The 27317-nt window shown below is 40.4% G+C and overlaps 1 protein-coding gene across 4 annotated transcripts; it reads left to right on the forward strand.

Annotated features, from left to right (window-relative positions):
• The first annotated feature begins 260 nt into the window (after positions 1–260).
• letm1 (leucine zipper-EF-hand containing transmembrane protein 1) lies at positions 261–26889 on the forward strand. Of its 4 annotated transcripts, none has more exons than XM_004554763.4 (15): positions 261–606; positions 5533–5590; positions 5820–6309; positions 10258–10401; positions 11158–11295; positions 11599–11802; positions 11930–12049; positions 12222–12353; positions 12472–12630; positions 13067–13195; positions 13509–13541; positions 14444–14578; positions 14768–14961; positions 17733–17871; positions 21665–26889. In XM_004554763.4, the coding sequence occupies exons 1-15, from the start codon at positions 522–524 to the stop codon at positions 21815–21817; spliced, it is 2313 nt and encodes a 770-aa protein (XP_004554820.1). In that variant the 5' UTR covers positions 261–521; the 3' UTR covers positions 21818–26889. The 4 variants fall into 4 exon arrangements, with proteins under 4 accessions (XP_004554820.1, XP_004554819.1, XP_004554821.1 ...); XM_004554762.4 differs by having other exon boundaries at positions 262–606; positions 17715–17871; XM_004554764.4 differs by lacking the exon at positions 13509–13541 and having other exon boundaries at positions 262–606; positions 17715–17871.
• The last annotated feature ends 428 nt before the right edge of the window (positions 26890–27317 follow it).

Here is a 27317-nt window from a genome sequence, read left to right on the forward strand (position 1 = left end):
ATGGCCTGTACATTTTCCTGTCAAAAAAAGAGAATAAAAAAAACTTGTGAAAAAAGACAAATCTGTCATATCTGTGGTTCCTTATATATTTAGATTATATCTATACGCAAATTCATGCTACACGTCTTATAAAATTATATATATACTTATTCGCATTTGTGGTATCATAAAGCGGTCGGATACTACTTCGTCTCTCACTTCTACTCTGAAATGGAGGCTTTTATTTGATAAAGTCACCGGAAGCTGCTTTTTTTAATCGCTGCCGCACGGTTTGACGTCATTATGTTACCCTGGCCCGGCTAGCTGTCATATGCGTAACAGGGAAGGCATGACATGGAGCTAAATTTTCCCATCTGCAGTTATATATGCGGCCTGGCTTGTTAAATCGATCTAAGGAATTGTCAGTTATATGTACCAAGTTAGAGGCCTTTCCGTTTCGACTTCTCGAAAAAGCAGTAGCTCGCTAACCCGATAGCTACCTTCTAACTTAAGGTGAAGATAACCACTTGCATACTGAAAGCATGGCGTTAATCCTGTTTACAAGATCTCGGGCACCTTTAATGAAAACGTCTCGATCCCTAAAGAATGAATTCAGGAAAGGCAAAGGTAAGGTTTCTGTGTTGGTTTGTTACTGCCTAGCTTGCTGTTTACTCTGCCAGTGTTGACCAAATAACGCTAACAATTAGCTTGTTGATATTAGCATCTAGAAGGGTCCTTTACATAGGGTAGGTGGTCCTGGCCCCGGTTTCAGGAATAAACACCTGACTACTCATCACACTCCGGGCGCTCATTCATTCTTTTAAGCTACCGATTTGAAACGAGTCTGTAAGAATAAATTGTACCGAGAGTGTATCACAGCGATGGAAGTATCGGAGTGATACACTCTAAGCGAAGCGTAACCAAGGGTTTAGGTTATCTGAGGACAACCTGGCAATATAATTTTTTTAACTTGGTTATCTGAAGGCAACCTGGTTACACACACACACACACACACACACACACACACACACACACACACACACACACACACACACACGCACACACGTTTGAGCAGATGCTCGTTGCTATGGTACCCTAGTTCGCTAGTGATTAGTCAGCACCTAGGAAGAACAAAAGAAGTAGGATCTGTGGATACACGAGACTATATTTCTGTTGTGTGTTATGATGATTTCACTTAGTTGATTCAAGTGTCTTGCTTTACTTTCACGATTGAGGCCAGTTTGTTTTAGCCTTGCTCAATATTTCACAACTTTGAAGCCGCAGAGTGATTTGGCAGATGAAAATAGCAAATAGTCAGTTTTATACAGCTGATTATGAGTAAAATCAGCATTGACTAGTTTTCTGTGGTTGATTAATTTGAGGTGGGTAATATGACGATTGCATTTTCTGTTTGGGATAGATTTTGCTATAATCGATTATGTCATTCTAGCTCTCCTTTTTTAATCTTTTTGAATATAAAATCCAAGGCATCGTGACTGTTTAGCTATAATGGATTTTTTTTACAGTATAGAGGACACTAATGCCCCAATACTGCAATATGCAAAATGCAATGTCCCCTTAAAGTTGCAAGAAAAAAAACTGTGACCCCTTCAGAATTACCAGGACTTTTGTCATGATCAATTATGAAATGTGGTCTGATGTTTCTCCAAGTGAAATGATACACAAACACAGTCTGGCAAACTAATAACACACACACAGTTTAGCTTTCCCGTGTATTTCCATGAATAAACACTCAAGAGGCAGACTGGTGGACACAAGTGAACTTTTGACCTTTTAGTAGTAGCAACAACCTTCCTGTAGTTGGTGTTTCTGTTCATCAGCGTTTCTGGGATTTCTTGATTCAACTGCGAAATGTTGGCATTTGTCAATGTTTTGTCTGGTATTTCCAGGGAGCGTGGTCTCTGGTTTGTTGTAGAATAATAATCAGGTCCTAAAGCATTTTTTAAAGAAAGTTTGCAAAGAGATATCTGCAGAGAGCACAGTGGACCGTCTGCTGCTGCAGTTTTAATCTCACATCCTCAAATCGCAGATGTTTCTAGCATACTGGTTTACTTCCTTTTCCCAGCCTGTGCTCTGTGATTCTAAACGTATTCAACAAAGACATGAAAAGTGCACCAATTAGTGTACTGAGACTTAGTCACATAGATGCTTCTAAAATAAGATATTTCATCTCACAAGTTTATAAATTAAAGAAATTCAATGTAATGAAATCGCTCTTAGGACTAATATAATATTAAAGGAATCATAGCAGCTGATATGTCTGTGTGCTTGTGGCTTTAAAGTTAATAGGTGTACCACAGCAGGCATTAGAGATGTTACAGGTTTATGCTACAGAATCAATATCATGTCTGAAGTTAAGGTGATGTTTTTTCTCATTGCACTGAGCCTGGGGGTATAAATAGATGAGAGGGTCATAATGGGGATTTGCCTGTCTGCGGTGGACTGACTGAGACTGTGCTCTTGGCTTTAGGCCCAGATTATCAGATAAATTGCTTTCCATGAAGAAAGGTCAGTGCCTTTTATAACCTCACCTGAGACAACTGATATTCCTGTCTAATCATGTGTGAAAATGAGTACAGGAGTATTCATGTAGTATGGTTGAATCTACGTATTAATAAGTAGAGTTCTGAAAATCTTTCAAGTTTAAGATCTGTAATAATAGTGACCTGGAGCTGCAGATTGAGCTTTCTGTCGTGCTGTGATGGCTGAGCATTAGGGGTGGGGGAAAAAATCGATACTGTGTAGTATCGTGATATTTTGTTTGCTAATAATGTATCGATACAGGGACAGCAGAAATTGATATTTTGTTACAAAAAAAGTTTTTGTGGACTGGAACTCTCTGACTTCAGAGCATGTTGATCAGCTCCTTTTTCTGAGCAAGAATCCTGACATTCCTTCACTGTCCAAATGTGTTTAACTTGTTTTTTGGCAGCAATAAACATGACAGTTTACTTATTTTAATTTAAGACATGTTTTATTTTAATTAAGTTTAAAACTTTTTTTATTTAATGTAAAATTATATTTTGTTTTAATTTACTTTCAAATTCTTCAGTTGCTGAATGGGCTGCATAGTTTTCATAAATTGCATAGTTCAGAATAGCTATAATTGTACCAGATGGTTGCATTCAGTTAAGTTGGACTAGACTGTAATACAAACCGTTCAGTTTGTCAACAATAAAACTGACTGAAATGAGAGAAAGACTGAGTGCGAGGCTTTGATATTAGATAAAATGAATATTGATAAAGTTTACCTTTATGTACAGAATCTGAATATCGCAAAATATTAAAAAAAAAATTGCAATAATATCGTATCGTGCGTTAAGTATTGTGATAGATAATATAGTATCGTGGGATGTATGGTGATCCCCACCTCTACTGAGCATTGACCAGCCTGCAGTCCTTTGTGACCGTCATAGACAAACATAGTGAGGTACACGTACACTGTTATTGATTTACACATTTACACAATGCCAGTGTTCATTATCTCTGCACTAGCATTCACTGTGATTGAATATTTACATTTTTGTGGGTACTGTATAATCAGAGGGTCGAGCATTTCAACTCTATGTTTCAAACTTCGGTTTTGTTTGCACACAGTCTGCTGTCGCTCTAAAGAACGACAGCAGACTCCTGTTTTCTAAATGTGCATTAAGAATTAGTTTAAGATTTGTTGGAGCATGGATCTTGCAGTTCTTCACAGCAGTTGTTGGATTGGTTGTCTCAGCAACATGTGCATAAAGTCTAACCTACTTGGGGGGGCCGGTGTATTCAGTGTAAACAAAATTAGATGGATGGACTTAAACAGTGTTGACTAACCATGGCTGTGGCCTTTTGGTGGGGGGAACCGGTTGGGATTGGTGCAATTTGTTTCTCTCTTGCTGCGCTTGTGTTGCTTCTATAGGATCTCTGTAAAGTTCTTATATGTGTGAAAAGCTTTGTGGCCTCCCATTTGTCATCACTCCAATCAGAGTTTCTGGTCATGGTTTCTGGTATCGATATATTTGTTAATTCGCTAATTATCCTTTGGCTTTGAAGCTGAATGAGCCGGATCAATGTGGCCAGGATTAGTCTCTAAGCATCGTCCTTGAGGCGGTGATGTAAATCTTCTTATAGTTTCCCTGATTTTTCTTTTCGGACGATCCAGTTGGTAAACCAGTCAACCAATCAGTTGGCCTCACACCTTTTGATTGGACAAATCAATATTCAATATATTGTTATTCCCAGGTTATGGTTTCATGATTGGTTACTTTAGTGTAACATGTCCTAACATGTCCTAACTTCACCATATTCTATTCATTTTAACTAACAGCCCAGGCTTAATGAAGGTTTATTCCTACAGTTAATGCAGGAAAGCTTCTATCAGCAGTTTTCTTACTTCTGCTTTAAGGATTTTACAGTATGCAGCTATGCAACTGTCTGCGATCACATCACCACAAAAACAAAAATGAAAGGAAAAAGCAAATTATCTGAGAGTACACAATTTCATATCGTCATCATAAGTAAGAGAAACCTGGAATAGAAAGCTCTGTTTGTCTTTTTATTTCTTTCAACTAATTTTTGGAGAATGAATTTCATTGTATTTGCAGTGTTTGAATGCGAAACCAAAACCATAAAACCCCCAGGGGGATTCGAACACGGAAAAGACAGCAGTGCTGTGTAGCCTGGGGACATGCTGGAGAGTTGAGTTGTCCACTGTATTTCCAGGGTTTTCTCTCTGTGCTACTGTAGATGACCGCTAAGCCACAAAGGTGAAACTGTTCCAGTAAACTCTCTGTCCTCCTGGCTGCAGGCCACAGCCTCATGTTCAGCTGGGCCATGCTGGGCTCACTCCAGCCGGCCATGTGAGAGCTAGAAAAGGGGCGTGACTGAGCCCTCGGCTCTGGTGTGATTGGTTAGAAGTGTCTCACCACTCCACCTTCTAGCTGCATGCATATCACTGTAGTGGTCTGTGAACCCTGCTGTGGGCCTCGCTGAGGGTGTGAATAATTAGCCACCCAAGAAAGATCAGTGGAAAGATATTTACAGAAGACTGAGCGACTTCAAGGCGGTTCTGTACAGACAAATACATAAGAGCAGAATATTTAAAAACAAAACAAAACAAAACATGTGGCCATAGCAAAAACTAACTTTTTATGTATATACTAAAGCGTCCCCCCAAAATAATAAAAGGGCAACCTCAAGGTGAATTGACTTTTATGGGTATTCCTGAACAGGCGATTGCAAAGGACACAAAGTTTGATGATTGATGTTATTGCATGACTAGTTTTAAGCACAGTGTGTTTTTGCTAGTATGATTATCAGTTTATTAAGAAAATCTGCATAAATGCGTTGGAGCTGCAGATAACTGCCGATGAGCAGGTGCTGATTTGCTTCTGGGACGTTCATAAAACCAATATACACTGTGTGTGTGTGTGTGTGTGTGTGTGTGTGTGTGTGTGTGTGTGTGTGTGTGTGTGTGTGTGTCCGTCCGAAGGCTTTTTTTTCCCCCCCAAGGACACACCTGCTTTAATCGTATTTTCTTCTTTCTTACAGGGAAATTACAAGAGGGTTCCTATTTCAGCTGCACAGCCTTCACACTTTCCAGTCAAAAGTAAGGCAATTAAACCAAATGATCCAAAATGTGTTGTATGATATGCAAATTAAGATCTATCAGCATGTTCAGGTGAAATTCTATTTTAATTTTGTTTTTTTGTGCCTCCCTGTAAATTACACTCTATTCCTTTTTTATAGGAAGTCATCCATTTCAAATGCTGCTTTATATTTTGTCCAAGACTTGATATAAACTTTGGGTCCTGAAACTCTTTGCTCTGTGTCCTCAGACCTGATGGGCTCCGACTCGGCAGCTTGGCTCAGGTCTCTTCGTTCGGTCCTTCCTTGCCCGTGTCAGATGAATTTGTGGGTCCCTGTCAGAGCTCAGACGCACAGCGGCTCTACTGCGCTTTTGCGTCGGGCGCTTCCTCTTCAATGTACCCTGCGGTCGGAGTGGGGCCCCAATGGACGATAGTACGACCGCGAGATATCTCTGGTGTCAGGTGGATACATACCACGAGGAGGAGATGGGATGACTCCAAGGTGGAGAAGTCGCTGCGTTCGTTAAAGGATAAGAAGAAGCTGGAGGAAGGAGGGCCGGTGTACAGCCCGACACTGGACGCAGAGCCTGTCCGAAGGACGCTCCGACAGTGGGTTGTAGATGAAATCAAGCACTACTACCATGGCTTCAGGCTGCTTTGGATCGATACCACCATTGCTGGGCGGATGTTCTGGAGGGTGCTGAACGGACATCCTCTGTCTCGCCGTGAGAGGAGACAGGTGAGTGTTGCACAGTGTGGCTGCAAGACATTGTCATTTCTGTAGAAGCTACATTGTGGAGAGATTGTTACTGCTTTGGGTGCTGCCAGGCTTTGTCTGCTGCAGGGTCTGGTGCCGGTTGGGGTTTACATTTTTAAATTAGACATTTTTTTAATGTATCTGTCCCGAATTACAGATCCTGATTTAGTTTAATGGTAAGAAAGGGCAGCAAACATTTAATCTTTAATAGTTTTTCAGGAATGAATGTTCTTTTAAAACCTTGCAAAAGATTTCAGTGTGATCATTGGAAATAGTTTGAAAGTGGGCTCACTGACCTTTTTTTTTTTTTTTTTTTTTTCTTTTTCTTTTCTCAAACATTCACATAAAGCATGTAATTCTTTCGCGGTCATGCAGAAATGTAAAAACCTGCTGATTTCTGCTGGAATGAGCAGATTTAATGCCTGGAATGTATGCCATATGTCACAGATATGAGAAGACATTACCAAATCTATAAAAGTGAAGTGAAGATTACATTTGTACTACACAGTCATACCAGAATCCCAGTGCAGGCTATACTTTGATTCAGTTAGTGAACAAAAATGTAGGTGAAAGGAAGGGTTTTCCCTGGTGATTGCTCTCTCTGTCTCTGCACTGGTAACACACACACACCTCTGTGTGTGTGTGGGCTGCTGCAGTTTAGTTTCCAGCCCCTGAGGGTAAATATTTAAGCCTAAGATCTTTTTAATTTATACCAAACTCAGAGTAGCACAAAAGTGTGTTTATTAAATGAAAAATTGTTTGTAGAAGCTACAAGATCCAGCATTTCCACATTGAAATATGCCTTCTTTCTGTAGCCCAGAGCAAGAATTAATGCCAACCTCCAGTCAGCAAACAGTTTCCTTTTTTCACCTGGAACAAGCTTTAGCTTGTCTTTAACACAGTAATGTCAGTTTCAAGAATGTGAATTGAGCCCACTAACACAGCTAATGTAAGCTTATTTAGATAATGCTAAAAAGAGGCTCGTGTTTTAAAGGTTTCTCCTGCCTCATGATCAGGTGTATCAGTAGTAACAGAGCTACAGAGCTCAGGATCATTAACAGCAGAATATGAAGAAGCGTTCAAACGTTGCTCAGTAACAAGTAAATGAAAGTTTTTAGTGCTTCCAGTGAAAGGAAACGATTCTTTTTCTAGTCCGGCTCAGAGTTTCCACTGAGGATAACCGACGTGAGTTTAAGAGATCAGCGATGACTGAGCACCGATTCAAGCCTGACAGCTCAGACATCTTGTTCTATACCGTTTTATCCATAGCCTCTCAATCCTAATGGGATCAATTATGGAAACGGGCCGCACGCTGTGTTTACTCATCAGGCGCCGGGCAGATTGTGCCTTTTCATTAAAGCTCTTCAGGAAGAAGCTTTACCTCGCGTACCAGATTCATCCCATCTCTGCACTCAGCCTACATCTCTCATTTTGTTGTGACTTTCACAACAAATCCCTAACGCAGCTGTTGTTGATAAATTCTGTGCAACAGGACATGGTATTAAAAATATGATAAATTCGATTATTTACACAGTTTTGTTTTAATACAGAATATATTCCAGTTATTAAAATGACTTCACGAGTATACTGCATGAGAAATGTAGGATTTGTGTGAAGTAATGCAAATATTTCTGATGAGACAAGCTGCTCGGAATCCACGGCAGCGCGATTCGCTGTCTGGACTGAGGCCCGGTTCGGTAATCTGCCAAAGGTTCTGGCACACACAGGTGTCATTTCAAGGAAGGTGGGCAGGTCAGCTCAGTTCACACTTATGTACTGTTACCTCCAATCCAGCAGCACAGGATGGTGCAGATTTAGGTGACATAATTGGCGAGTTGCAAATGCTTCTTAGTGACTAATTTTGACTTCTGCAGGGAATCTTTGTAGAGCAACGTAGCCTACGCAAGTGGCCGACGGCGACCCAGCTCTTTGTTGCGGTCAGGCAAACGTATTTTCTTCAGGTTTTTCCACTCTGTGTATTCCCTCACGTTCAGTTTGATAGCTTTGGCTATGTTCCCCCAGGAATTTGCTGACATCCATGAAATGTGGTGATTGTTATTCTCTCACTGATTAATTCAAAAACGGGAATCAAACGTAGGCCAATCACAAAAGTTGCGGCCTGTGTTATGAGATGTGTTGATACATTTCCAGGGAGGTGCACATCGGGTAACAGCGGAGGCTATGTGGCAGGGTATTAGAGGGGTTTGTGGTTACAACACACCTAGACATAGATTTGATACAAAGGTATTAACTGTGTGATGTAATGAGATCTTGTCTGGGAATCCTTCCATGTTCTTATTTTAATATGTGGCCAAATTCACATTTCACTCACTGCTTTATGTCCAACTTAAAAGAAACCCTTAAACTGATACTTGGGAATCTGCCATTATACATTTATTTTAATTTTGTTGAAAATTCCCATTTAAAAAAACGAAATGACCCATTTGCCTTGTTACACTTGATTGTAAATTCAGATGAAACTGTGATTCAGATTCATTGTTATTTGATTATTCGTGTTAAAGCGTGCTGGAGAAAGGACATGCAGAGATACGACATGTTTCTCAATATCCACTTACACAGAAGTTCAGTAGGGTGTGTCATTCTGTGAAATGATGTGATGTAACCTGTTTTACAAAACTCTTAAGTGAAGACCAATCTTTTTTTTTTTAAGTCGCTTCTTTAATATTCAAATTCAGAGATATGTATGCGTCATACACCATAACACTGAGCCCTACAGTATACACATTCATTAACTGACTTCATTGTGATTATGTTAAAGCAGCTGGGATATAAAGCCTCAGTGGAATGCTAATGGTCGCAGGTCAGTGCAGAGGATGACCGCAGCTTCCCCCCATTAAGCCCACACTATGACCCCATCTGCACCTTTTCAAATGGAGCAGGCTCCCTCAGAGTTCACGTCCCAAACCCGTCTACATGCCATTCATCTAACCTGGACTGGCTTTGCCTCCTTAATCTCCTCCTTTCATATTCCCTTACAATACCCAGGCCTCCCATTTAAGGCTCCCTCCATTTGAACGTATCTCACCCCCTCCTCCCTTCTTTGATGTGGAACTCTGGGAGATGATATACATGTCAATGGGCCTGCAGACAAAGGCCTTTTCACTCGGGCTGGCCTAAATCCTTCACCCTACTGGCCCACTGACATGCAGGTGGGAAGAGCGGAGAAAGGAGGACTCGTGTTTTTGGCCTTTTCCCCTCTGTGCTGTTTCTGTAGACGGTTCGCTGGAATTGTGTCCTGGATGGTCAGCGAGCCACGTTTGGACAGCCGTACAATGAAGTCAGCCAGTGTTGGCCAAGTGCTTCTGTGCTCTCGGGATTGTTCGGGTCTGCGCTGAACAAATGTGCTTCCTGTTGGATCAAATGGACAGTTTTAGAGCCTTGTGAGGCCAAATGTTCCCTTTGCTCTATGGCTCCATGCAAATACTGTGTGAGTGGACGGGGGATGTATAGAGGTGGGCTTGGAAGTGCTGACTTTTGAAACTTATTAGAGGGGCGATTGTAAGGAGAGAATAAAAGATGAAATCAACATTTTCACACAGTTTGTGCATTGCTGCTGCCCTCTGCTGGTGGCAGATATGAACTACAATGGTGGGAATGAATGGCACTTTTTTTTCCTGTACCCTCCATGTTTTAAAAAAAAAAAGAAAAGAAAGAAAAATCTTTAAAAAATATGAGAACACTTTAAAAACACATCAAATCTCAATGGTAAAAAAATCATGCATGCATCATTGCAGCAACACAAAATGATACTATGGGCTCCCACGTGGATCCTAATGAGACAACGGCTCTTTTGAAAATCCAAACGGGAGTGCTAACATAGATGCTCATAGTCTCACTTAAAGATTCCATCAGTTTACACAGATCTGTCCCATTTGCTGATATTATTTCCTTTTTTAAATTTCCTTTCAGTTTCTCAGAACATGTGCTGATGTCTTCAGACTTCTTCCTTTCCTGGTGTTTATCATCGTTCCCTTCATGGAGTTCCTGCTTCCTGTAGCTCTGAAACTCTTCCCCAACATGCTGCCGTCCACCTTTGAGACACAGACAAAGAAGGTAAGTAGAAATGGGTGGTTGATTATTTATTTATTGTATTTATTTTTAGCTCCACGATGCTGGGTTTGCTAAATATTGTGATTGGAACTGTATGTCATATGTAGTTGTATTATTCAGGAATATTATACATGTACTTAAGTTGTTATTTAGATGGTTATCTAATCTAGACTATGACAGTAACAGTCTTAAATAGCCCTATATGACATTTTTATCACTTTGACCAATCTGTTGAGCTTGACCAGGTCTTGACTTGATATTTTAAGTCTTTATAAAGTAGTTTCTATATGTTGGCAATAGAAACCACTGGTAAGGATCACAGTGTCTAAGTTATGAGACAATTTTCCCCTAATAAATCATTAGTTGACAGTGAACACCTGGGTGGATGTGAGCTACCTCTACAAAGTTTTATCACAATCCATTCAAAACTTTTCAAGCTTGTTCACAGACGGTAAAACCCACACTTACAAAAACATGACCTCCTTGGTGGAGGTAACCTGCGTTCTGTCCTGTGTGATAAAGAAAACTTTTCTTTTAGAAGCTGGTTCCAGTCATCAAAATTGTATTTGACAAAAAAACGTTTGAAACAGTTTGTCTGCTGTGGATTCAACTATCCGTTCCAGCCTTGAACGCAAGCGGACTGTAGAGATTCAGACTGTGTTGGTCCTCATATGTCTCACCATCAGTGCTAACATCATTTGAGTGGGATTTACTGTAGTGCTTTTAAGCAAACTGAATTTGTAACCTCTTGCTTTTTAGGAGGAGAGGTTGAAAAAGGAGCTGAGGGTCAAACTGGAGATGGCCAAGTTCTTGCAGGACACCATTGAGGAGATCGCTCTGAGGAATAAGGCAGCAAAAGGCGACGTGACGGAGGAATTCTCCACCTTCTTCCAAAAGGTCTGCTTTCTAACACCGAGCAGTGTGAAATGAGGAGAATAAAAAGCTCATTGCTGCTCTCTGGTGGTGAAAATATTAATTTATTTTTATTTAAAACAGAGTTGTGACCAGTTGATTACCATTAAGAGCGTTTATAGTGGAAATTTAAGTATTTCTTCCGTATTTTCTTGTTACTACATGCTTTCACTGACTATATTCATTTCATGGATTATTCTTTGCACGGGAGAACAGCAGTACATCTTTTGCATGTAAACCTGGTCTCATTTAAACTTTTTACAAGCCCTGATCTTCTCATTACTATAGATCCGGGACTCTGGGGAGCGTCCCAGTAATGAGCAGATCATAAAGTTCTCCAAACTGTTTGAGGACGAGCTGACGCTGGACAACCTGACTCGACCTCAGCTCGTGGCGCTCTGTCGTCTCCTGGAGCTCCAGTCAATTGGGACCAACAACTTCCTCCGCTTCCAGCTCATCATGAAGCTGAGGGCCATCCGCGCAGACGACAAGGTACGAATCTCTGTGGTTAAAAGGAAAAATAAACCTGTTGTTTTATGTCTGAGCACACGGCAGCACCCGGGTGAATGCAGCGACACTGGCCGCTGACTCTGTGTGACCTCTTCTCTGTGTTTATCAGCTGATAGCAGAGGAGGGGGTGGAAAGCCTGAATGTGAACGAAGTGCAGGCAGCGTGTCGTGTCAGAGGGATGAGATCTCTGGGAGTCACAGAAGAACGACTAAGAGAACAACTCGGCCAGGTAACGACAACAGCAGACAGATGGGGGCATTTTTCATTATTCACTGTAAAAATAAAGTAGAGGTTTGACCGTCTGGAGACTTCAGGAATGGCATCAGGGGTGAAACTCTTAAGATGTATGTTTGAGTGCATATTTGTAATAACCTCTGTAATGTTGTGTTTGACTCTGGTAGTGGTTGGAGCTGCATCTCAACCAGCAGATCCCCACCTCTCTGCTGCTTTTGTCTCGAGCCATGTACCTCCCAGATACCCTGTCTCCTGCAGACCAGCTGAAAACCACGCTGCAAACACTTCCTGAAATGGTGGTATGTAAACAGTACAGAGCTGGGATATAAAGTTGCAGGCAGTACTTTAAGCTCAACACGCAGCCTCGGTCAATACTGGAATACAGGCGAATATCCTGCCCTCTGCTTGCTTTTCCAGACCAAAGAGGCCCAGTTAATGGCGGCGGAGTTGGAGCTCTCCAAAGTGGATAACAAGACCAAACTGGAGACCATGCTTCAGGAGGAGGCAGCCATACGGCAGGACAACAAGGACCGAGAGATGGAGAGGCTGGCTGATGCTGCAGAGAAGGCTGCCAGGGTACTGACTCTGTATGATGTCTGTTCAGTGTTTAGGCCAGGTGCTATTTAAGTCTTTGATACCAGTGCCAACAAACTGACAGACTTTATGAGCCAGTTTAAGATAAAGTTATTATTACCAAAAGACCTTAAAAGAGTCTGACCAAGCCTTAGAGGCCATGCTTTTGCTACACAGTCGTGAGTTTTCAGGTAGAATGATGTGCTCTTTGTTTTTCATTGAAGCTTCAGCTTAGAGAAATCAAAAGGTTTCTGTAATATTCCACATGATTGGATTAACTCTAAATCTGCAACTTTCTCACAAGAAAAACTAACTGCCTAACCCTAACTACTGCAACAAGGACACATCTCCCTTAAAGCTGAAGGCTTCCTGCAGTCGTTTGCAGTGTTGTTTCTGTAGGTGTTGCTATAGGGTTTGAACCATGCTCTGTTTTCTGCAGGAGGGTGAACCAGAGCTTCAAGCAGAGAGGATGAAGCGCAGTGAGGCCGAGCCAGCTTCATCTAAAGCCGAAAAGGCAGCCGATTCAGAGACACTGAAGGACACCGCACCCATTATAGAGGGACTCAAGGTAAAGTTAGTAATAGATGATAACATTTATTTTATTTATTCTGTTACATGTTTAATATTTTTATGCATTTATATAATATTTGACTTAAAGTCAGAATTCTAATAAAGCTTTTCAGTTTAACCCTCTAAACCTGCCTCATGTGCTGCACACATCCAGTTTTCTACTACACGTAATATCATGTTGTATAGTTTCCTTTACCTGGAGCTTTAATTTCAGACAACAGAAGAGATTTGCATTGATTGTATCATATCCTGATGTTGTTGGGTTTTTTTTTCACTCACTTGTTGCTGCCTTTTCATTCTGTACCATGCAGTTTGAGCAGTGGCAGAGGTTTCTGCGTTTCCAGGTTGGCTTTATTAACACCTCCTCCCAAATGATCCCTGATACTTGTTCTATCCCTGAACCTATGGTGTCTGGTCTTCCTCTGAGCAGATCCAGATGTGGGTTAAACAGCACTAGCATGTTTTTTCCCCAAGACTGAGAACATAATCAGAGTTAGAGGAAGTACTGTCCATATTCACGACAACATTGATGCTGACATAAACCAGTAACTGCTTAGTGCTTGCAGATGAGAGCAACAACAGTGTAGCGAGGGCAGGTTCAGCTTTGGGATGAAAATCGTACAGATTCCAGTTTCAGACCTGTTATAAAGACTCGGAGGAAGTTGTATTTTCTGAATGTGAAATTTATTTTTTCTTTTCTTTTAAAAAAAAATTTAAAACAGCAAATACAAACGTCCATATATTTAGGCCAAATTGCGCTAATAACCTGTGGTGAGTATTTGTCTGCACTTTCTAACTTATAAAAATTCCCACTCATTACTTTTATTTTTGAAATTTCTTAAAGAGATGCTGTTTGGCCCACGTCTACACGGACCTCCCCTCGTCAGTCCTTCAAGCCGTGTAACATTTCCATCCTTAACTAAAAACCTTTGTAGTGCCTCAGTTGTTTTTTTATGTGGAGTATCCCACTATGCCTGCCAGTTTCCCTCTTTTACCACTTATATTTAGTTGTTTTAGGGTTTGTTTTGTATCAAATCCACATGTTATACGTGCTAAGTGAAGACAGTGTTTGACCTGGTTCATGTAGTGGTATACACCCATCTTGCTCCCATCTACCACGTGGCTGTGGTAATAATTCACAATCTAAAAAAGTAACTTTTTTGTGAACTTCAGATTAGGTTGTCTTGATTTAAAAGAACATATGTTTATATTTTCTTCTTTTCTTTTTTTTTTTAATAACTTCCAGGCAGAGGAGATCACCAAGGAAGAGATTGACCTGCTGAGTGATGCCTGCTCAAAGCTGAAGGAGCAGAAGAAACTGCTGACTCTGGAGAAAGAGGAGCTGGAAGAGCTGAAGGATGATGTCCAGGAGTACAATGAGGTGCCTTATTTTGGCTTCAATGGACAAATTTAATGATTTATTGCCAATCAGGCCTAAATTTTTTTAAGCAGTTTTACCTCAAAATGGAGTATTAATTTGTAATGCTCCAACTTCTTTGGCTTGTTTTATGTGGTTGTTTCGGCGTTTTTTTTGTGTGTGCAAAATTTGCATCTGTGCCCTGTTTTCCAGGATCTGGAGGAGATAAAAAAGGAGCTCTCCAAGACTGGTCAGGAGAAGGCCATAGAGGAGTCAAAGGCCAGCCAGCGGCTTTCTAAGAGGGTGAACCGTATGATCGGTCGCATTGACAAGATCATCCTGGAGCTGGAGAAGGACAAGGTCATCCTGGATGGACAGATGGACAGTGGATCCACCCCACCTGTTGGGTAAGAAAACAGCAGCCATAACAGCTTCAGTGAGAGAAGCTGCCGTATAGCATTAGACAGAACTGGATCTGTCACGTGTAACTGCTTTCACTGGGGGACTCTTTGATTTCAGGGAACTTGGCGTCATGATAGTTTTGCCCTGCAGATGAATAATTCAACATCTAAGAAATTTATTTACCTGCTTTGTTACTAAGCACCCATTTTAAATTCCGGCTTAATGCCGAAGTTCAAAATAACAATTTTACTAATGACTAATACTTATGTTTTTTCAGTTTATTTATTTTGTTTCTATAATTGTTTTTCATTTTGGTGTCTTATTGTGCAGAACGCTCCCTCAGTCTTGTCCTCAGACGCCTCTACATGCTTTTACATGGTGGGCCACATACAGCCCACTTTGATCTTGATCCACGGTGTCTATTTTTTATTTTTTGTTACAGTAAACTCACTGTAAAAATCCAAAATTTCTATAGTACATAGTGAAAATGGTAACTTTGTGTCATTTCATGTTCATCTATCTCTGATTTACTGTAGTGTAGTATGAATGGCAGGGGGCGTGGTCTATATTAGTAGAAAATGCCGCAAAACTTGTGAAAATACAGTTAAACGTCCAAAATTTACCCCTCCCTTCACATTTTCCAGAGACATCTATTGGGCCAGATTGGCGTCTTTGGTGGGCCGATTACATTTGACACCCTTGCTCTACATCATTAGTTCAGCCAGTATAGACTGGCAGCTGTGACACTTGCGTCAAATAACAACCATCCTGTTCCCTTTGACACATTTTGTCTTTCATTCAAATTCTTCTTGCTAACCTGAGTGCTAGCTTAATGCGCTACCTGAGTAAGCTAACACCTTGGTCACTGGCTCACATCTTCCTAACAGACTAGACTTTGCCATAGAGTTAGGCTTTGGAGCGTGTTAGCTGCCACCTCGTACCTAGCACAATAGCTAGCTGGCCAAGCTAATTGCATTATTGCCACATGGCTCAGTAGCATAAGCGCTAACCACTACACTAGCCAGATCACTCTAGCTCTCACCACAGCTGCCTGACCCAGTTTATCTATTTTAGGTTGCTCAGGTAGGCTGAATGAATGAGAAATGATTTAATTTGTTTTTAAAAAAGAGGGCTGCCCCTGCTGGAGTGTTGATAGAAGCTTCTAAGGACAATGCTGACCGAGCGTTCCCCACAGTGAGACGCCTCAATCGTATTAACAGCCAACCGGGCTTATGAAATGAATAACTTTAAGTTATTTATTCCCACTTGTGGTTTGGTTAAACAGATAAATCATAGTAAAATGTTATTTTACCATTCTATAGAAAGACTATAAGTCTTTCAGCTCTTCATCACTCTTTGAATATTTTATATTCAGAGCAAACAAAAGCTCTTGATACAACACAAAGATTGGCTACTGACATCTGTATCTATCCTTTTATATGCAAAATATCAGTTAGCGAGGCTAAAGTGATCAATGTGCTCCAACTGCTGTTGAACTAGACCGCTCTGATGGTTTTGCAGCTGCGTGTGTGTGCTAGTCTGTAAAAGCCATGAAGCTTTTGAAAGTGAAGGATCCACAAGCAACCTTTTAATGAAGAGCGCCGTTCGTGTTGGCTTGTGACTGCATAGACAGACTCACTGTTAGCATATATCTGATGGGATAGAGTACATCTTTCCTGTTTGTAAAAGTTAAACAAGTTGATTTTAGTAGAGTCCGCATCAGTTAAATCAAGCTAAACAAATTAAGCTGCACAGTCTGGCCTTTAGTACTTTGATCTTCTTCAGATTACATTTCCTTGATTTTTAAAGCAACACTTGTAACATGTTTATACTTTATATCAGCAGGTAAACACAATGACAACAGGATGAAAACATCAAAATGTTGCTTATGGATCATTGACCCAAATGCTTCATGACATGTATCAGTGTATCTAACATAGCTTGTCTTTGTAATTGATAACTTTATCATCTTCATTGTCATCATCACCATCTTCATCATCATCATCATTAGTGTTACTGTAAAATGGTGGTGGAGATAACAAAGGGAACAAAAGGTTTCCCCCCCTCAAAAGTGAATAATACCTTTTTAATGTCGTTTTCAGTCGTTTTGACTAAATTGAGTCCCTAATTCATTTGAAATTTTACAGATTATTCTTTGCTAAATATAGCGGTGCCAAGAGGTAAGCAAAACTGGGGTAAACTGCCATTTGCTTGCTTGTAACATGCTAGCATGGTTTTTCAGATGCTGAAACGGTGCAATAAAGGATCAAACACTGCTCTCATCTTATTCTCAGCTTCCATTTCTGCTCGCTACATGTGGTTGCTGTGCTTCAGACGTGCTAAATGTTGTTTTTTTTGTTTTCTTTTTTAACCTATTTAATGAATTAAATCACATTTAATTAAAATAAAATGATTGGAAATGTTTGATGTTTGTTCAGACTGTACGAAAGTCTCCGAAATCTTAAAAAAAAGGATGTATTGGACATTATTTGGCATGTAAGCTTCTGTTTCTATCATAGGGCAGCTTAAAGAAATTAGTTTAAAACAAATATGCTGCATTCAGCATGAATAAATGCGTTTAACTAAATCAAATTCAATTAATCCTGCCGTTATGACAAATTGCACCAAATTTTTTTGATTGGTGTGTTTTTTTTTTTTTGCTGATTTTTTTGGGAACCTTGAATGCAGCATGTTGACCCTAGACTTCTCCACCACATTTTACGTCCCGTCAAACCTGGTAACCGTTTCCTGTATACAGTCTGTTCTATACCTTTAGGGAGAACCTGGTCAGCATCGACGAGCTCATCAACATCATGCGACAGATCCAGAACATTCCCGAGCACAAGCTGCAGAGCATCGCCGAGGCTCTCGACGACAACAAGGACGGGAAGATTGACATCGACGACGTCATCAAAGTGAGTTGATCTGCTATGAGGAACATTGTTAGGGATGGGAAATGATAAGAATTTAGCAATTTCGATTTCATTATCAATATCATATCAATAATATTACATACATGCAAAATGCTGAGTGCTCAAATGTTTGTGCATGTTGGAGGTATGTCCCGTCTTTGTTGTGATCAGTGTTCATTACTCAAAAAGTAATTATTGCACAGAACACTTTTCTTTAAAGTAATGCAGTACGATACTGAACCACACCCAGGTTAAAGACACTCGTTACGTTCATGTCATGTTACTCTGTAAAATGATCTGAAACTGTCTCATAATTACTATTTAACAATATAAGCCTGCAGGCTAGAGTTCCAGATCCTAGTATAAACACAAAGCCAACAACACAAATACAAGATTAAAACCAACACAAAGAGACTTTAAAGCGATCGTCACGGTGATTCTACTGTAGACACATGAACAGGTAGAAACGGAGACTGCAGCCTGAATGCTCATCACTTTGTTACCTGTTGAAGTTCAGCAGCGGCTGATTTCACTTATTCATATAGCACATTTAAAAACAGAAAGTTTGCCCAAAGTGCTGTACAGAAACAAAGGGGTAAGAAAACAAGATAAAAAAAACACTGACACTCACATAAACGCATAATAAACATATCAACTCACACCAGTCTAAACGCTATAGAAAAAAGGTGAGTTTTCAAAATTTAAAAACAGGAAGCAAAGATGCCGGTCTAATATTTAAAGGCAGCGTATTCTAAAGTTTTGGAGCCATAATTGAAAAGGCTCGTTCTCCTCCATGTTTTAGCCTAGATTTTGGGACAACCAACAGCAGCTGGTCGGCTGACCTAAGGGTCCGGGAATATAAGGCTGAAGTAACTGGGAAAGGTATGGGGGGAGCAAGACCATTTATAAACCAGCGTTAGGAATTAATTCTGTCATGAACAGGAAGCCAGTGGAGAGAGGACAGTTCATGCCAGTTAAGAGGCGGGCAGCAGCATTTTGAACTGAAGACGTGCAAGAGATCCTTGGCTGACTCCAATATACAGTGCTTACAGTAGTCGAGCCGAGTTGAAATAAAAGCATGTGTTGGTAAAGTTGGTCCAACACTTTCTAATCATACAGGAGCAGTTTGTTGACAAACTGCATTTTTCAGCATTATCTAACACAGTGTAAGAACAACTGTACAGTACTCTGTTTTGGTAACTATTGTCCAGGATGTAAATATGTAAAGATTTTGTGTGTTTCTGTTCTGTGTCCTGTTTTTTGTTTTGTTTTTTTTCCTGCTGTTACAACCAAATTTCCCCATGTGGGACAATTAAAGGATTCTATTCTATTCCAAGCTAAATTGCTAAGAGATTATTGAATTAGCATTTTGGATCCATGGCCAGGTACAGTGGGGCAAAAAAGTATTTAGTCAGCCACCGATTGTGCAAGTTCCCCCACCTAAAATGATGACAGAGGTCAGTAATTTGCACCAGAGGTACACTTCAACTGTGAGAGACAGAATGTGAAAAAAAAATCCATGAATCCACATGGTAGGATTTGTAAAGAATTTATTTGTAAATCAGGGTGGAAAATAAGTATTTGGTCAATAACAAAAATACAACTCAATACTTTGTAACATAACCTTTGTTGGCAATAACAGAGATCAAACGTTTACTATAGGTCTTTACCAGGTTTGCACACACAGTAGCTGGTATTTTGGCCCATTCCTCCATGCAGATCTTCTCGAGAGCAGTGATGTTTTGGGGCTGTCGCCGAGCAACACGGACTTTCAACTCCCGCCACAGATTTTCTATGGGGTTGAGGTCTGGAGACTGGCTAGGCCACTCCAGGACTTTCAAATGCTTCTTACGGAGCCACTCCTTTGTTGCCCGGGCGGTGTGTTTTGGATCATTGTCATGTTGGAAGACCCAGCCTCGTTTCATCTTCAAAGTTCTCACTGATGGAAGGAGGTTTTGGCTCAAAATCTCACGATACATGGCCCCATTCATTCTGTCCTTAACACGGATCAGTCGTCCTGTCCCCTTGGCAGAAAAACAGCCCCATAGCATGATGTTTCCACCCCCATGCTTCACAGTAGGTATGGTGTTCTTGGGATGCAACTCAGTATTCTTCTTCCTCCAAACACGACGAGTTGAGTTTATACCAAAAAGTTCTACTTTGGTTTCATCTGACCACATGACATTCTCCCAATCCTCTGCTGTATCATCCATGTGCTCTCTGGCAAACTTCAGACGGGCCTGGACATGCACTGGCTTCAGCAGCGGAACACGTCTGGCACTGCGGGATTTGATTCCCTGCCGTTGTAGTGTGTTACTGATGGTGACCTTTGTTACTTTGGTCCCAGCTCTCTGCAGGTCATTCACCAGGTCCCCCCGTGTGGTTCTGGGATCTTTGCTCACCGTTCTCATGATCATTTTGACCCCACGGGATGAGATCTTGCGTGGAGCCCCAGATTGTGAGAGATCATCAGTGGTCCTGTATGTCTTCCATTTTCTGATGATTGCTCCCACAGTTGATTTTTTCACACCAAGCTGCTTGCCTATTGTAGATTCACTCTTCCCAGTCTGGTGCAGGTCTACAATACTTTTCCTGGTGTCCTTCGAAAGCTCTTTGGTCTTGGCCATGGCGGAGTTTGGAGTCTGACTGTTTGAGGCTGTGGACAGGTGTCTTTTATACAGATGATGAGTTCAAACAAGTGCCATTCATACAGGTAACGAGTGGGGGACAGAAAAGCATCTTACAGAAGACATTACAGGTCTGTGAGAGCCAGAGATTTTCCATGTTTGAGGTGACCAAATACTTATTTTCCACCCTAATTTACGAATAAATTCTTTACAAATCCTACCATGTGGATTCATGGATTTTTTTTTTCACATTCTGTCTCTCACAGTTGAAGTGTACCTCTGGTGCAAATTACTGACCTCTGTCATCATTTTAAGTGGGGGAACTTGCACAATCGGTGGCTGACTAAATACTTTTTTGCCCCACTGTAACTCCCTGATCAGTCCTTAAGCGCAGGTGTGATCGACTTTGATCACTGGCAGGAGGAAAATGGGTCATCATCGATCCGAATTTGGCCTTGGAGCTGCTATCCAGCATGCCACAAGGAACTGCAGTTTTTATAAAAAATAAACAAACAAACAAAAAAGATTAATCTGATTCATAAATTATACCAACCTCTAGTGGCCATTTGAAGAACTGCACTCTTTGGTATCTACTGTTGGCTTGATTTTTCAGCGCCTGCAGTTTCTGTTTGGAGGGATTTTATTTTTTTTTTAACATCACTGTGGTCATGTTGCCAACTTGACTGCCAAATACATGTGTTTTATACACCGTTTTTACTTTTGCTTTTAAAAAACATACCACAGTCTTAATGTGTTTCTAGAGGTTTGATATGCTTTAAAATGAACAAACTCAAAGAGTCTCGCTTGTTAAAAACATTTCAAATGTATGGCATGTTTATGTTTAACCTAAAATATCTCCAGCCCATTTCATCATACAAGCCTTTAAAAGATGTAATGGAAACTAATGGGAGGCTATAAACCAGGACAGAATGGAGGCGTCCAAAATAGTGTCAACACACAAAAACATAGTATCCTGTAATTTCTACATCCAAAATACTTCGCTTTGTTTGAGTCTCACCAAAACATTCTGGTCTTTCCCATAAGTACAATAGCGCTTTATAAGCATCATCAAAAGTTGAGGGTATTGTTATGTGCATGTATATCCTCCACGTGTCTTCAATTGTCTTCTATTCTGTGGTTTTAAACAAAAAATGTTTGTTTTTTTTCAGGTAGTGGAACTGATCGACAAGGAGGACATCGACATCTCCACCTCACAGGTGGCCGACATCATGGTGATGCTTCAGAAAGAGGAGAAGCTGATGGGGAAGGAAAAGGCCAAAGAGAAGGCAGAGAAGGAACAGGCAGCCACACTCAAAAGTTAACTCATTTTGCTTCAGAGACACGAGTGTTTGTAAAAAATGAGCACTCTCCATTGTGACTGGTATCTGGTCATAGAGGACTCTGGACACCAGGTTGATCTGGAGAGGTCGAGAACCGCAAGGTAACAGCTGCCTTCTTCTGAAAATGTCATTCTGCTACAAATTGAGCTCCTAAAAATAAAAAATAAGAAATCTTCAGAGAAGGCTTGTTGCCTTTTAAAATGTACAAATTCAACAAGAAACTAAATTTCTGTCATGTTAAAAAATTAAGTAAGATGTGTGGTAGTTTTACTTCAGTATTTATCAGTGCAGGGAGCACAGTGACATGGAATTGAAAGCTAATCGGAAAAATGGTTTGGGAAATGTGTTATCAGACGTGTTATTTAAAGTTGTAGGTGAACCGTCTTGCCTTTCAGTTCGTTCATGTCATCATCTCGGAGAAATGAGCGATCATTTCCGAACTTTGCACAGTCAACATTGTCATTTCTGTCATTCCGCTCACTTTATTTCCTCTTATATTTTATTTATCCACCTCATACCTGTTTGTAAAGTTTTTTTAAGTTGTACTTGGGCAGGTAGCTTATCGCTGGCTATAACGGTGGCTGCAACCAAAGATGTTATTGGTATTGGAAACAACACAAAAATACTCAAAACATGTTGAAATTACAGGTTAAAAACAATCCATTTTAAAAAGGGGCTTCTAGCGATTATATGCTAAAAACTATTTAGGTTTTTCTTAGATAGGACATCAAACTTTTTCCATGAAAACCAAAACTATAGTACTGCAATTTCTTTACATTTTGCACTCACAAATGGGGAAAAAGTACATTTAGTGCAGCTCTTCATAGATCTTCACTCGTAGCTCTTTATTTAATGCCAAAGTTGCACTGAGATGCATTAATAGCACATTCGAGGTACTCCTAAAGTCATCAGACAAAACAGCAAAGATGGATTTAAACTGTGTAGGATCAGTGTAGGGACAGAAGCCACCAATTAAATGCGTCTGATGCTGCTGTGACAAGTCAGTTGGGCTGTCCCCGAATGGTCCTTCGTTGGGTTCGTGTTCGCCCTTCAGTTTGGATATTGAGATGTTGTTGTTGTTGTAGCGTTTTAGCAGCTATGATGTTTTGCTTGTTCGCTCTCTCAGAGCAGCCTTCGTTATCCGTCGCTAAGGCTTTAAATGTTCCTTGTTGATTTCTACCGAAGCACGCAAACCCAACAAACGATACTGGGGACGGCAAAGTTTAGGAAAGTAAGAGATTCATTTTGCAGTAATTAGTCTGGAAATCGTCCGCTCAGGCGATAGATGAGTTCATGAGTTGTGTCGTAGTTGTCATCGTTTAAATGCAAAGTGGCCTTCTTATCACACAAATTTTATGGTTCTTATAACACTGCATATTTATTTCTGAGGATTTTTAAGAATTTAACGGAGTTGTGACGTTTTCGATTTGCATAATAATTAAATTCTGAACAAATTTGGATGAATTTAAAATTTTAGTCCTGTCTTTTTTTCCTTTTTTGTTCTTTGCACTGTAGCCATGAATGTACGTAGTATGTAAACAAGATTCCTCAGGGCTGTGTGATGATTTTAGATGATTAAATATGTCCTGCTACCTATCCACATATCCCATTCTGTGTTCACACTGCATCAGCTTTTCAATGAAATTTTAAACAATGCTAACTGCACATTTCGATCAGGGGTGCAGTTAATTATTATTTTGCTTATTGGTGCTTCCTAAAAACTTAAAATAGAGTGAGGAAAATGCCCCCTAGAAGACTCCAACCTCATGTTTCCAGTTCGCTAATCCCTCTAATAAATGAATGGAAAACAAATATGTATAATAATGACATTTGATTCCCTAACCATTAATGGTGCTGACAGTATTTGATAAATATTTTTTTTCTGTCTAATTATCATTATTATGCAGCATTTTGAAGACACGTTGACATTTCTGACATCTAAATGATGTGAAATGTAATCTTAATGAACTGATTCATGGGGGAAAAGGGATCAAATAGAAGAATTTCAGACAGATGTATCTAATAACCTCAGATAAAAACTCTTGGTAGTGATGAAATCCAAAAATCTGATTGCTTCTTTGACCGCTGGTGAATTTCTCACATAACTGGCTTCCTGTCCAGCCACACGCGGGTGCCGCGTGAACCCACCGTAACGCCTCCAGCCGCCTCTGTCTGATGAGCTGACCTAGTTTACGGTCTTTGCCGCCGCTCTGGTGTTCCTCCTGCATAATCAGAGAAGAACTCGGGTGTAAACGAGGGTGACGGAGTGGTACTTAAGATAATGCTGAGTGGACAACGCTTCATTTAATCCATTCCCAGAATCCGCCGTCCTACACGTGGAAGTTTAAGAGCTTGTTCATCTTCCATCGGGCATCGTCCCAGCTCGCATCCAGTGCTGCCTGGCGGAGCAAAGGCTCTGCTTCGCCTGGGACCAGTCAGACTGATGGGTGCGGGGTAAACACTCGTCCCATACATGGGCCAAAGCCAGCTCCACTAGAGGGTTGTGTTTAGGTTAGAGACGCTCCGGCGGGACATGGCACGCCGTGCGGTGCATAAATCCGCAGCCAGTGTAAACACTTTAAAAGAACGTTGTGACAACGTCTCGTTTACACTCGGCAGGAGAGCGTGGTGTTTGTGTCACCCCTCCCGCCTGACAAGGGTGAACTCTGAGGAGCACTTTGTATATCAGCACGACTGGCCCTGTTTGGGACAGAGAAGGGGAAAGAGACTAATACCAGAGTGTAAGACTGATGGAGATCAATACACAGGGTTCCTGTGCAGGTCCAGAAAGGGTTGAAATCGACAGGGACCTTTAATGCGTTGCAGTCATTGCTGAAATGCAGATTGATGTCAGTAATGTGCAGTTGCACAGAGCGCTCCTGAGAGCTTATTTTTTACCTTTAACATGATTTTTGCCATGTTTTACTAAATGCACGGAGCTTCAGTTTAGCCAAAGACACCCGACTAGTCAACAAGCAGATAATCAGCCACTTTTCCCTTTCTTTTGATGTGCAAACAGCTAAAAACAAACTGGTTCCACCTTCACCAGTGGGAAGATTTGATCATATTCTTTATACTCAATTGGAGCAAACTGGATATCTACCAGTCTAGCCAACTCTAAAATTCCAAGATGATGGAAAAGGGTGAAAAAATACATCTCAAAACCTACATATTACCACAAAATGATTGCAATATATGAAAACTGGTCAAAACTTCAAATAAATTCAAGAAAACTCAAACTTCCCTCAAACTAACACTTCCCCAAATGATTGTATGTCCTTGTCTGTGGCTGCTGTGCTGTTTAAACTGCAGTCTTTGAGAAAGAAGGAGGTGTAGAGATACAGTTGGCAGCGAAAGCAGTTTGACTCGAGGCTTGTGTCAGCAAATTTTCATTGCCAACCAGGCCGAGGCTCATTTCTTACCTTTTATTCCTTCATTTAGTTCCCTCATGATATTTTAGAAGAAAGTGACTCAGGAGAAATAAAAAGGTGAGCCGATTTTTAGCACACTGTCACTAACGTTGACTGTTCTCTGCACAGTATTGCCACAGTGTAAATGCACTATTCGTTTTTTTTTAAGCAGTTGGTATGTGTTGACTGGCCGTCTCTGTGTGAATGTCTACAATACAAACCGTCCTCTCAGACTCCTGCTCAGTTGTGGGTGTTGGGTTTAGAAGAACAAACGCTTAAAGGATAATTTTTTTCTTTTCTCCCATTTTGAGGTGGAACAAGTGGCTTCAGCTTGTTAGCAGTATGCTGTAAATCTTTAATTTAAAGTCATCCGAGCTGATGAACTGGGAAGCCGACCTTAAACCTTAATGACTGAACGCTTGCTCTTTAGCCTAAGCTGATTCCACCAGTTTAGTTTTTCTTGTCAATTTCTGACAAAAATCTACATATTTTGTGCTATCAGGTAGAGTAGCTAAAAAGCATTGTGGACTTGGCTTCTTTTGATGATATAATCGTATTACTCTTCCTGTTTGGGGTTTGATGAGCTTGTAGTAACACCTCCCCCCACTTCTTTTTTTGCACCAGTCTTTTTTTTAATTATTAGCGATATGCTGCTTTTTGTAAATTATAATCGAGTTTTCTCTTGTGCTGGATGTAAGAGTACAGTCTGTGTAAAGAGGGAAAGGGCAGCTGAAATGGGTAAAGCAGTGGGGATGTGCTCTGTCTGTATTTTCGGTTAAAAAGTAGAAAACGTGTTTCACTATATTTTAAATCATAGTGCAGCCAGACCCATTAACCCGGTAAAGACTGAACCTTGAAGTAGTTGCCAGAAACTTCTGGTATAAGGGTTAGGGTTGTAATAAAGCTAAACTCGCATATGAGTTTTAATTTGTATCAATCATGAATTTATTTAAGTTTTTTGGGTGGAAAAAAATCGCACTGATGATGTCGAGGGTTAAAAATTGTTCTAAAGCTGTGTTCAAGAAGAAGGCGGAGTGCCTCCCCTTTTAAGATCAAACTTTATTGATAATTTATTGATATTGATATTGCTTTGGGATCGTTTGTGTCCGAAACGGCAATCTTTCAGCACAGACTCTAATTGAGGATGCCAAGGCAAATTCACAGCTTTGTCGCCTCCAAAATGCACTTTGGCTTCTTTCTGAACACACAGACACACAAAAAAACCAAGTCCAAAATTCATCTTCGATGTGTTTTAAAGCATCAGAAAGGCCACAATCTGCTTACACGATATTAAACCTCAGAGAGGGGAAAAAAACAAAACCCAAAGAACTTTATGAAATCTAGTTGTAAAAAAGAAAACCAAATAAAAAAGACAGAAATCAGAGACGTTGCAGTAAAATTGCAGTGTAAAATCTTACCCGGTGACACGGTGTTTTTGATATGTTAAAGATAATCCACGTATAGCCTGCTGCAGTTTGATTCAATAAATAAATAACAGAAATGTTTTCAAGCAAAGTTTCCTTTTTTTCACGACTGGGTATTTGATTTTAGTTGAATTTCAAATGTATGACAACACTTTGTAACTGAGATCTTGTGTTTATGTAAAGAATGAATCACAAGTTTTGAATAAATTATGATTTCTCATTTTTGTTTGATTTCTTTATTGTTTCGTTTTACATCTCATTATCTTTTCTAAGTCATCCACACCAACATGTTAGCCATTGTGTGTCATCTGTAAAGCTCGGTGAAGCCTTTTTTTGTTATTTCTCACCCCAAACCATCATGTTATATACATTTATTTTAAAGGGATTTTAGACTGAGCCACATGTTCTCATGTGAAATCTTATTTTTACTTGCAAGATCTGAAATATAACCTTGATTTCTGTATCATTTAATGCTAAGCTATGCACTTATACTGTTAGCTTTTATCTTTGCTGTCAGCCCCATTTTATTCAGAGCGTGATGGTGAAATCCCAACACTGCAACCCGAGCTACATTATCATAACGAGCCAGTTAAAGAAAATATGTCCAGTGAGTTACGTCAGAGGTCGCACATGTCCGTCCTGTGACCG

The sequence above is a fragment of the Maylandia zebra genome, linkage group LG19, assembly GCF_041146795.1.
Source record: "Maylandia zebra isolate NMK-2024a linkage group LG19, Mzebra_GT3a, whole genome shotgun sequence".
In the NCBI taxonomy this organism is placed as follows: Eukaryota; Metazoa; Chordata; class Actinopteri; order Cichliformes; family Cichlidae; genus Maylandia; species Maylandia zebra.

Coding starts and splice junctions, on each gene's coding strand:
- letm1 (XM_004554762.4), top strand. CDS start 522: ATGGCGTTAATCCTGTTTACAAGATCTCGGGCACCTTTAATGAAAACG. Junction 12,050..12,221: donor TAAGAGAACAACTCGGCCAG/GTAACGACAACA, acceptor TGACTCTGGTAG/TGGTTGGAGCTGCATCTCAA. Junction 17,872..21,664: donor ACATCGACGACGTCATCAAA/GTGAGTTGATCT, acceptor GTTTTTTTTCAG/GTAGTGGAACTGATCGACAA.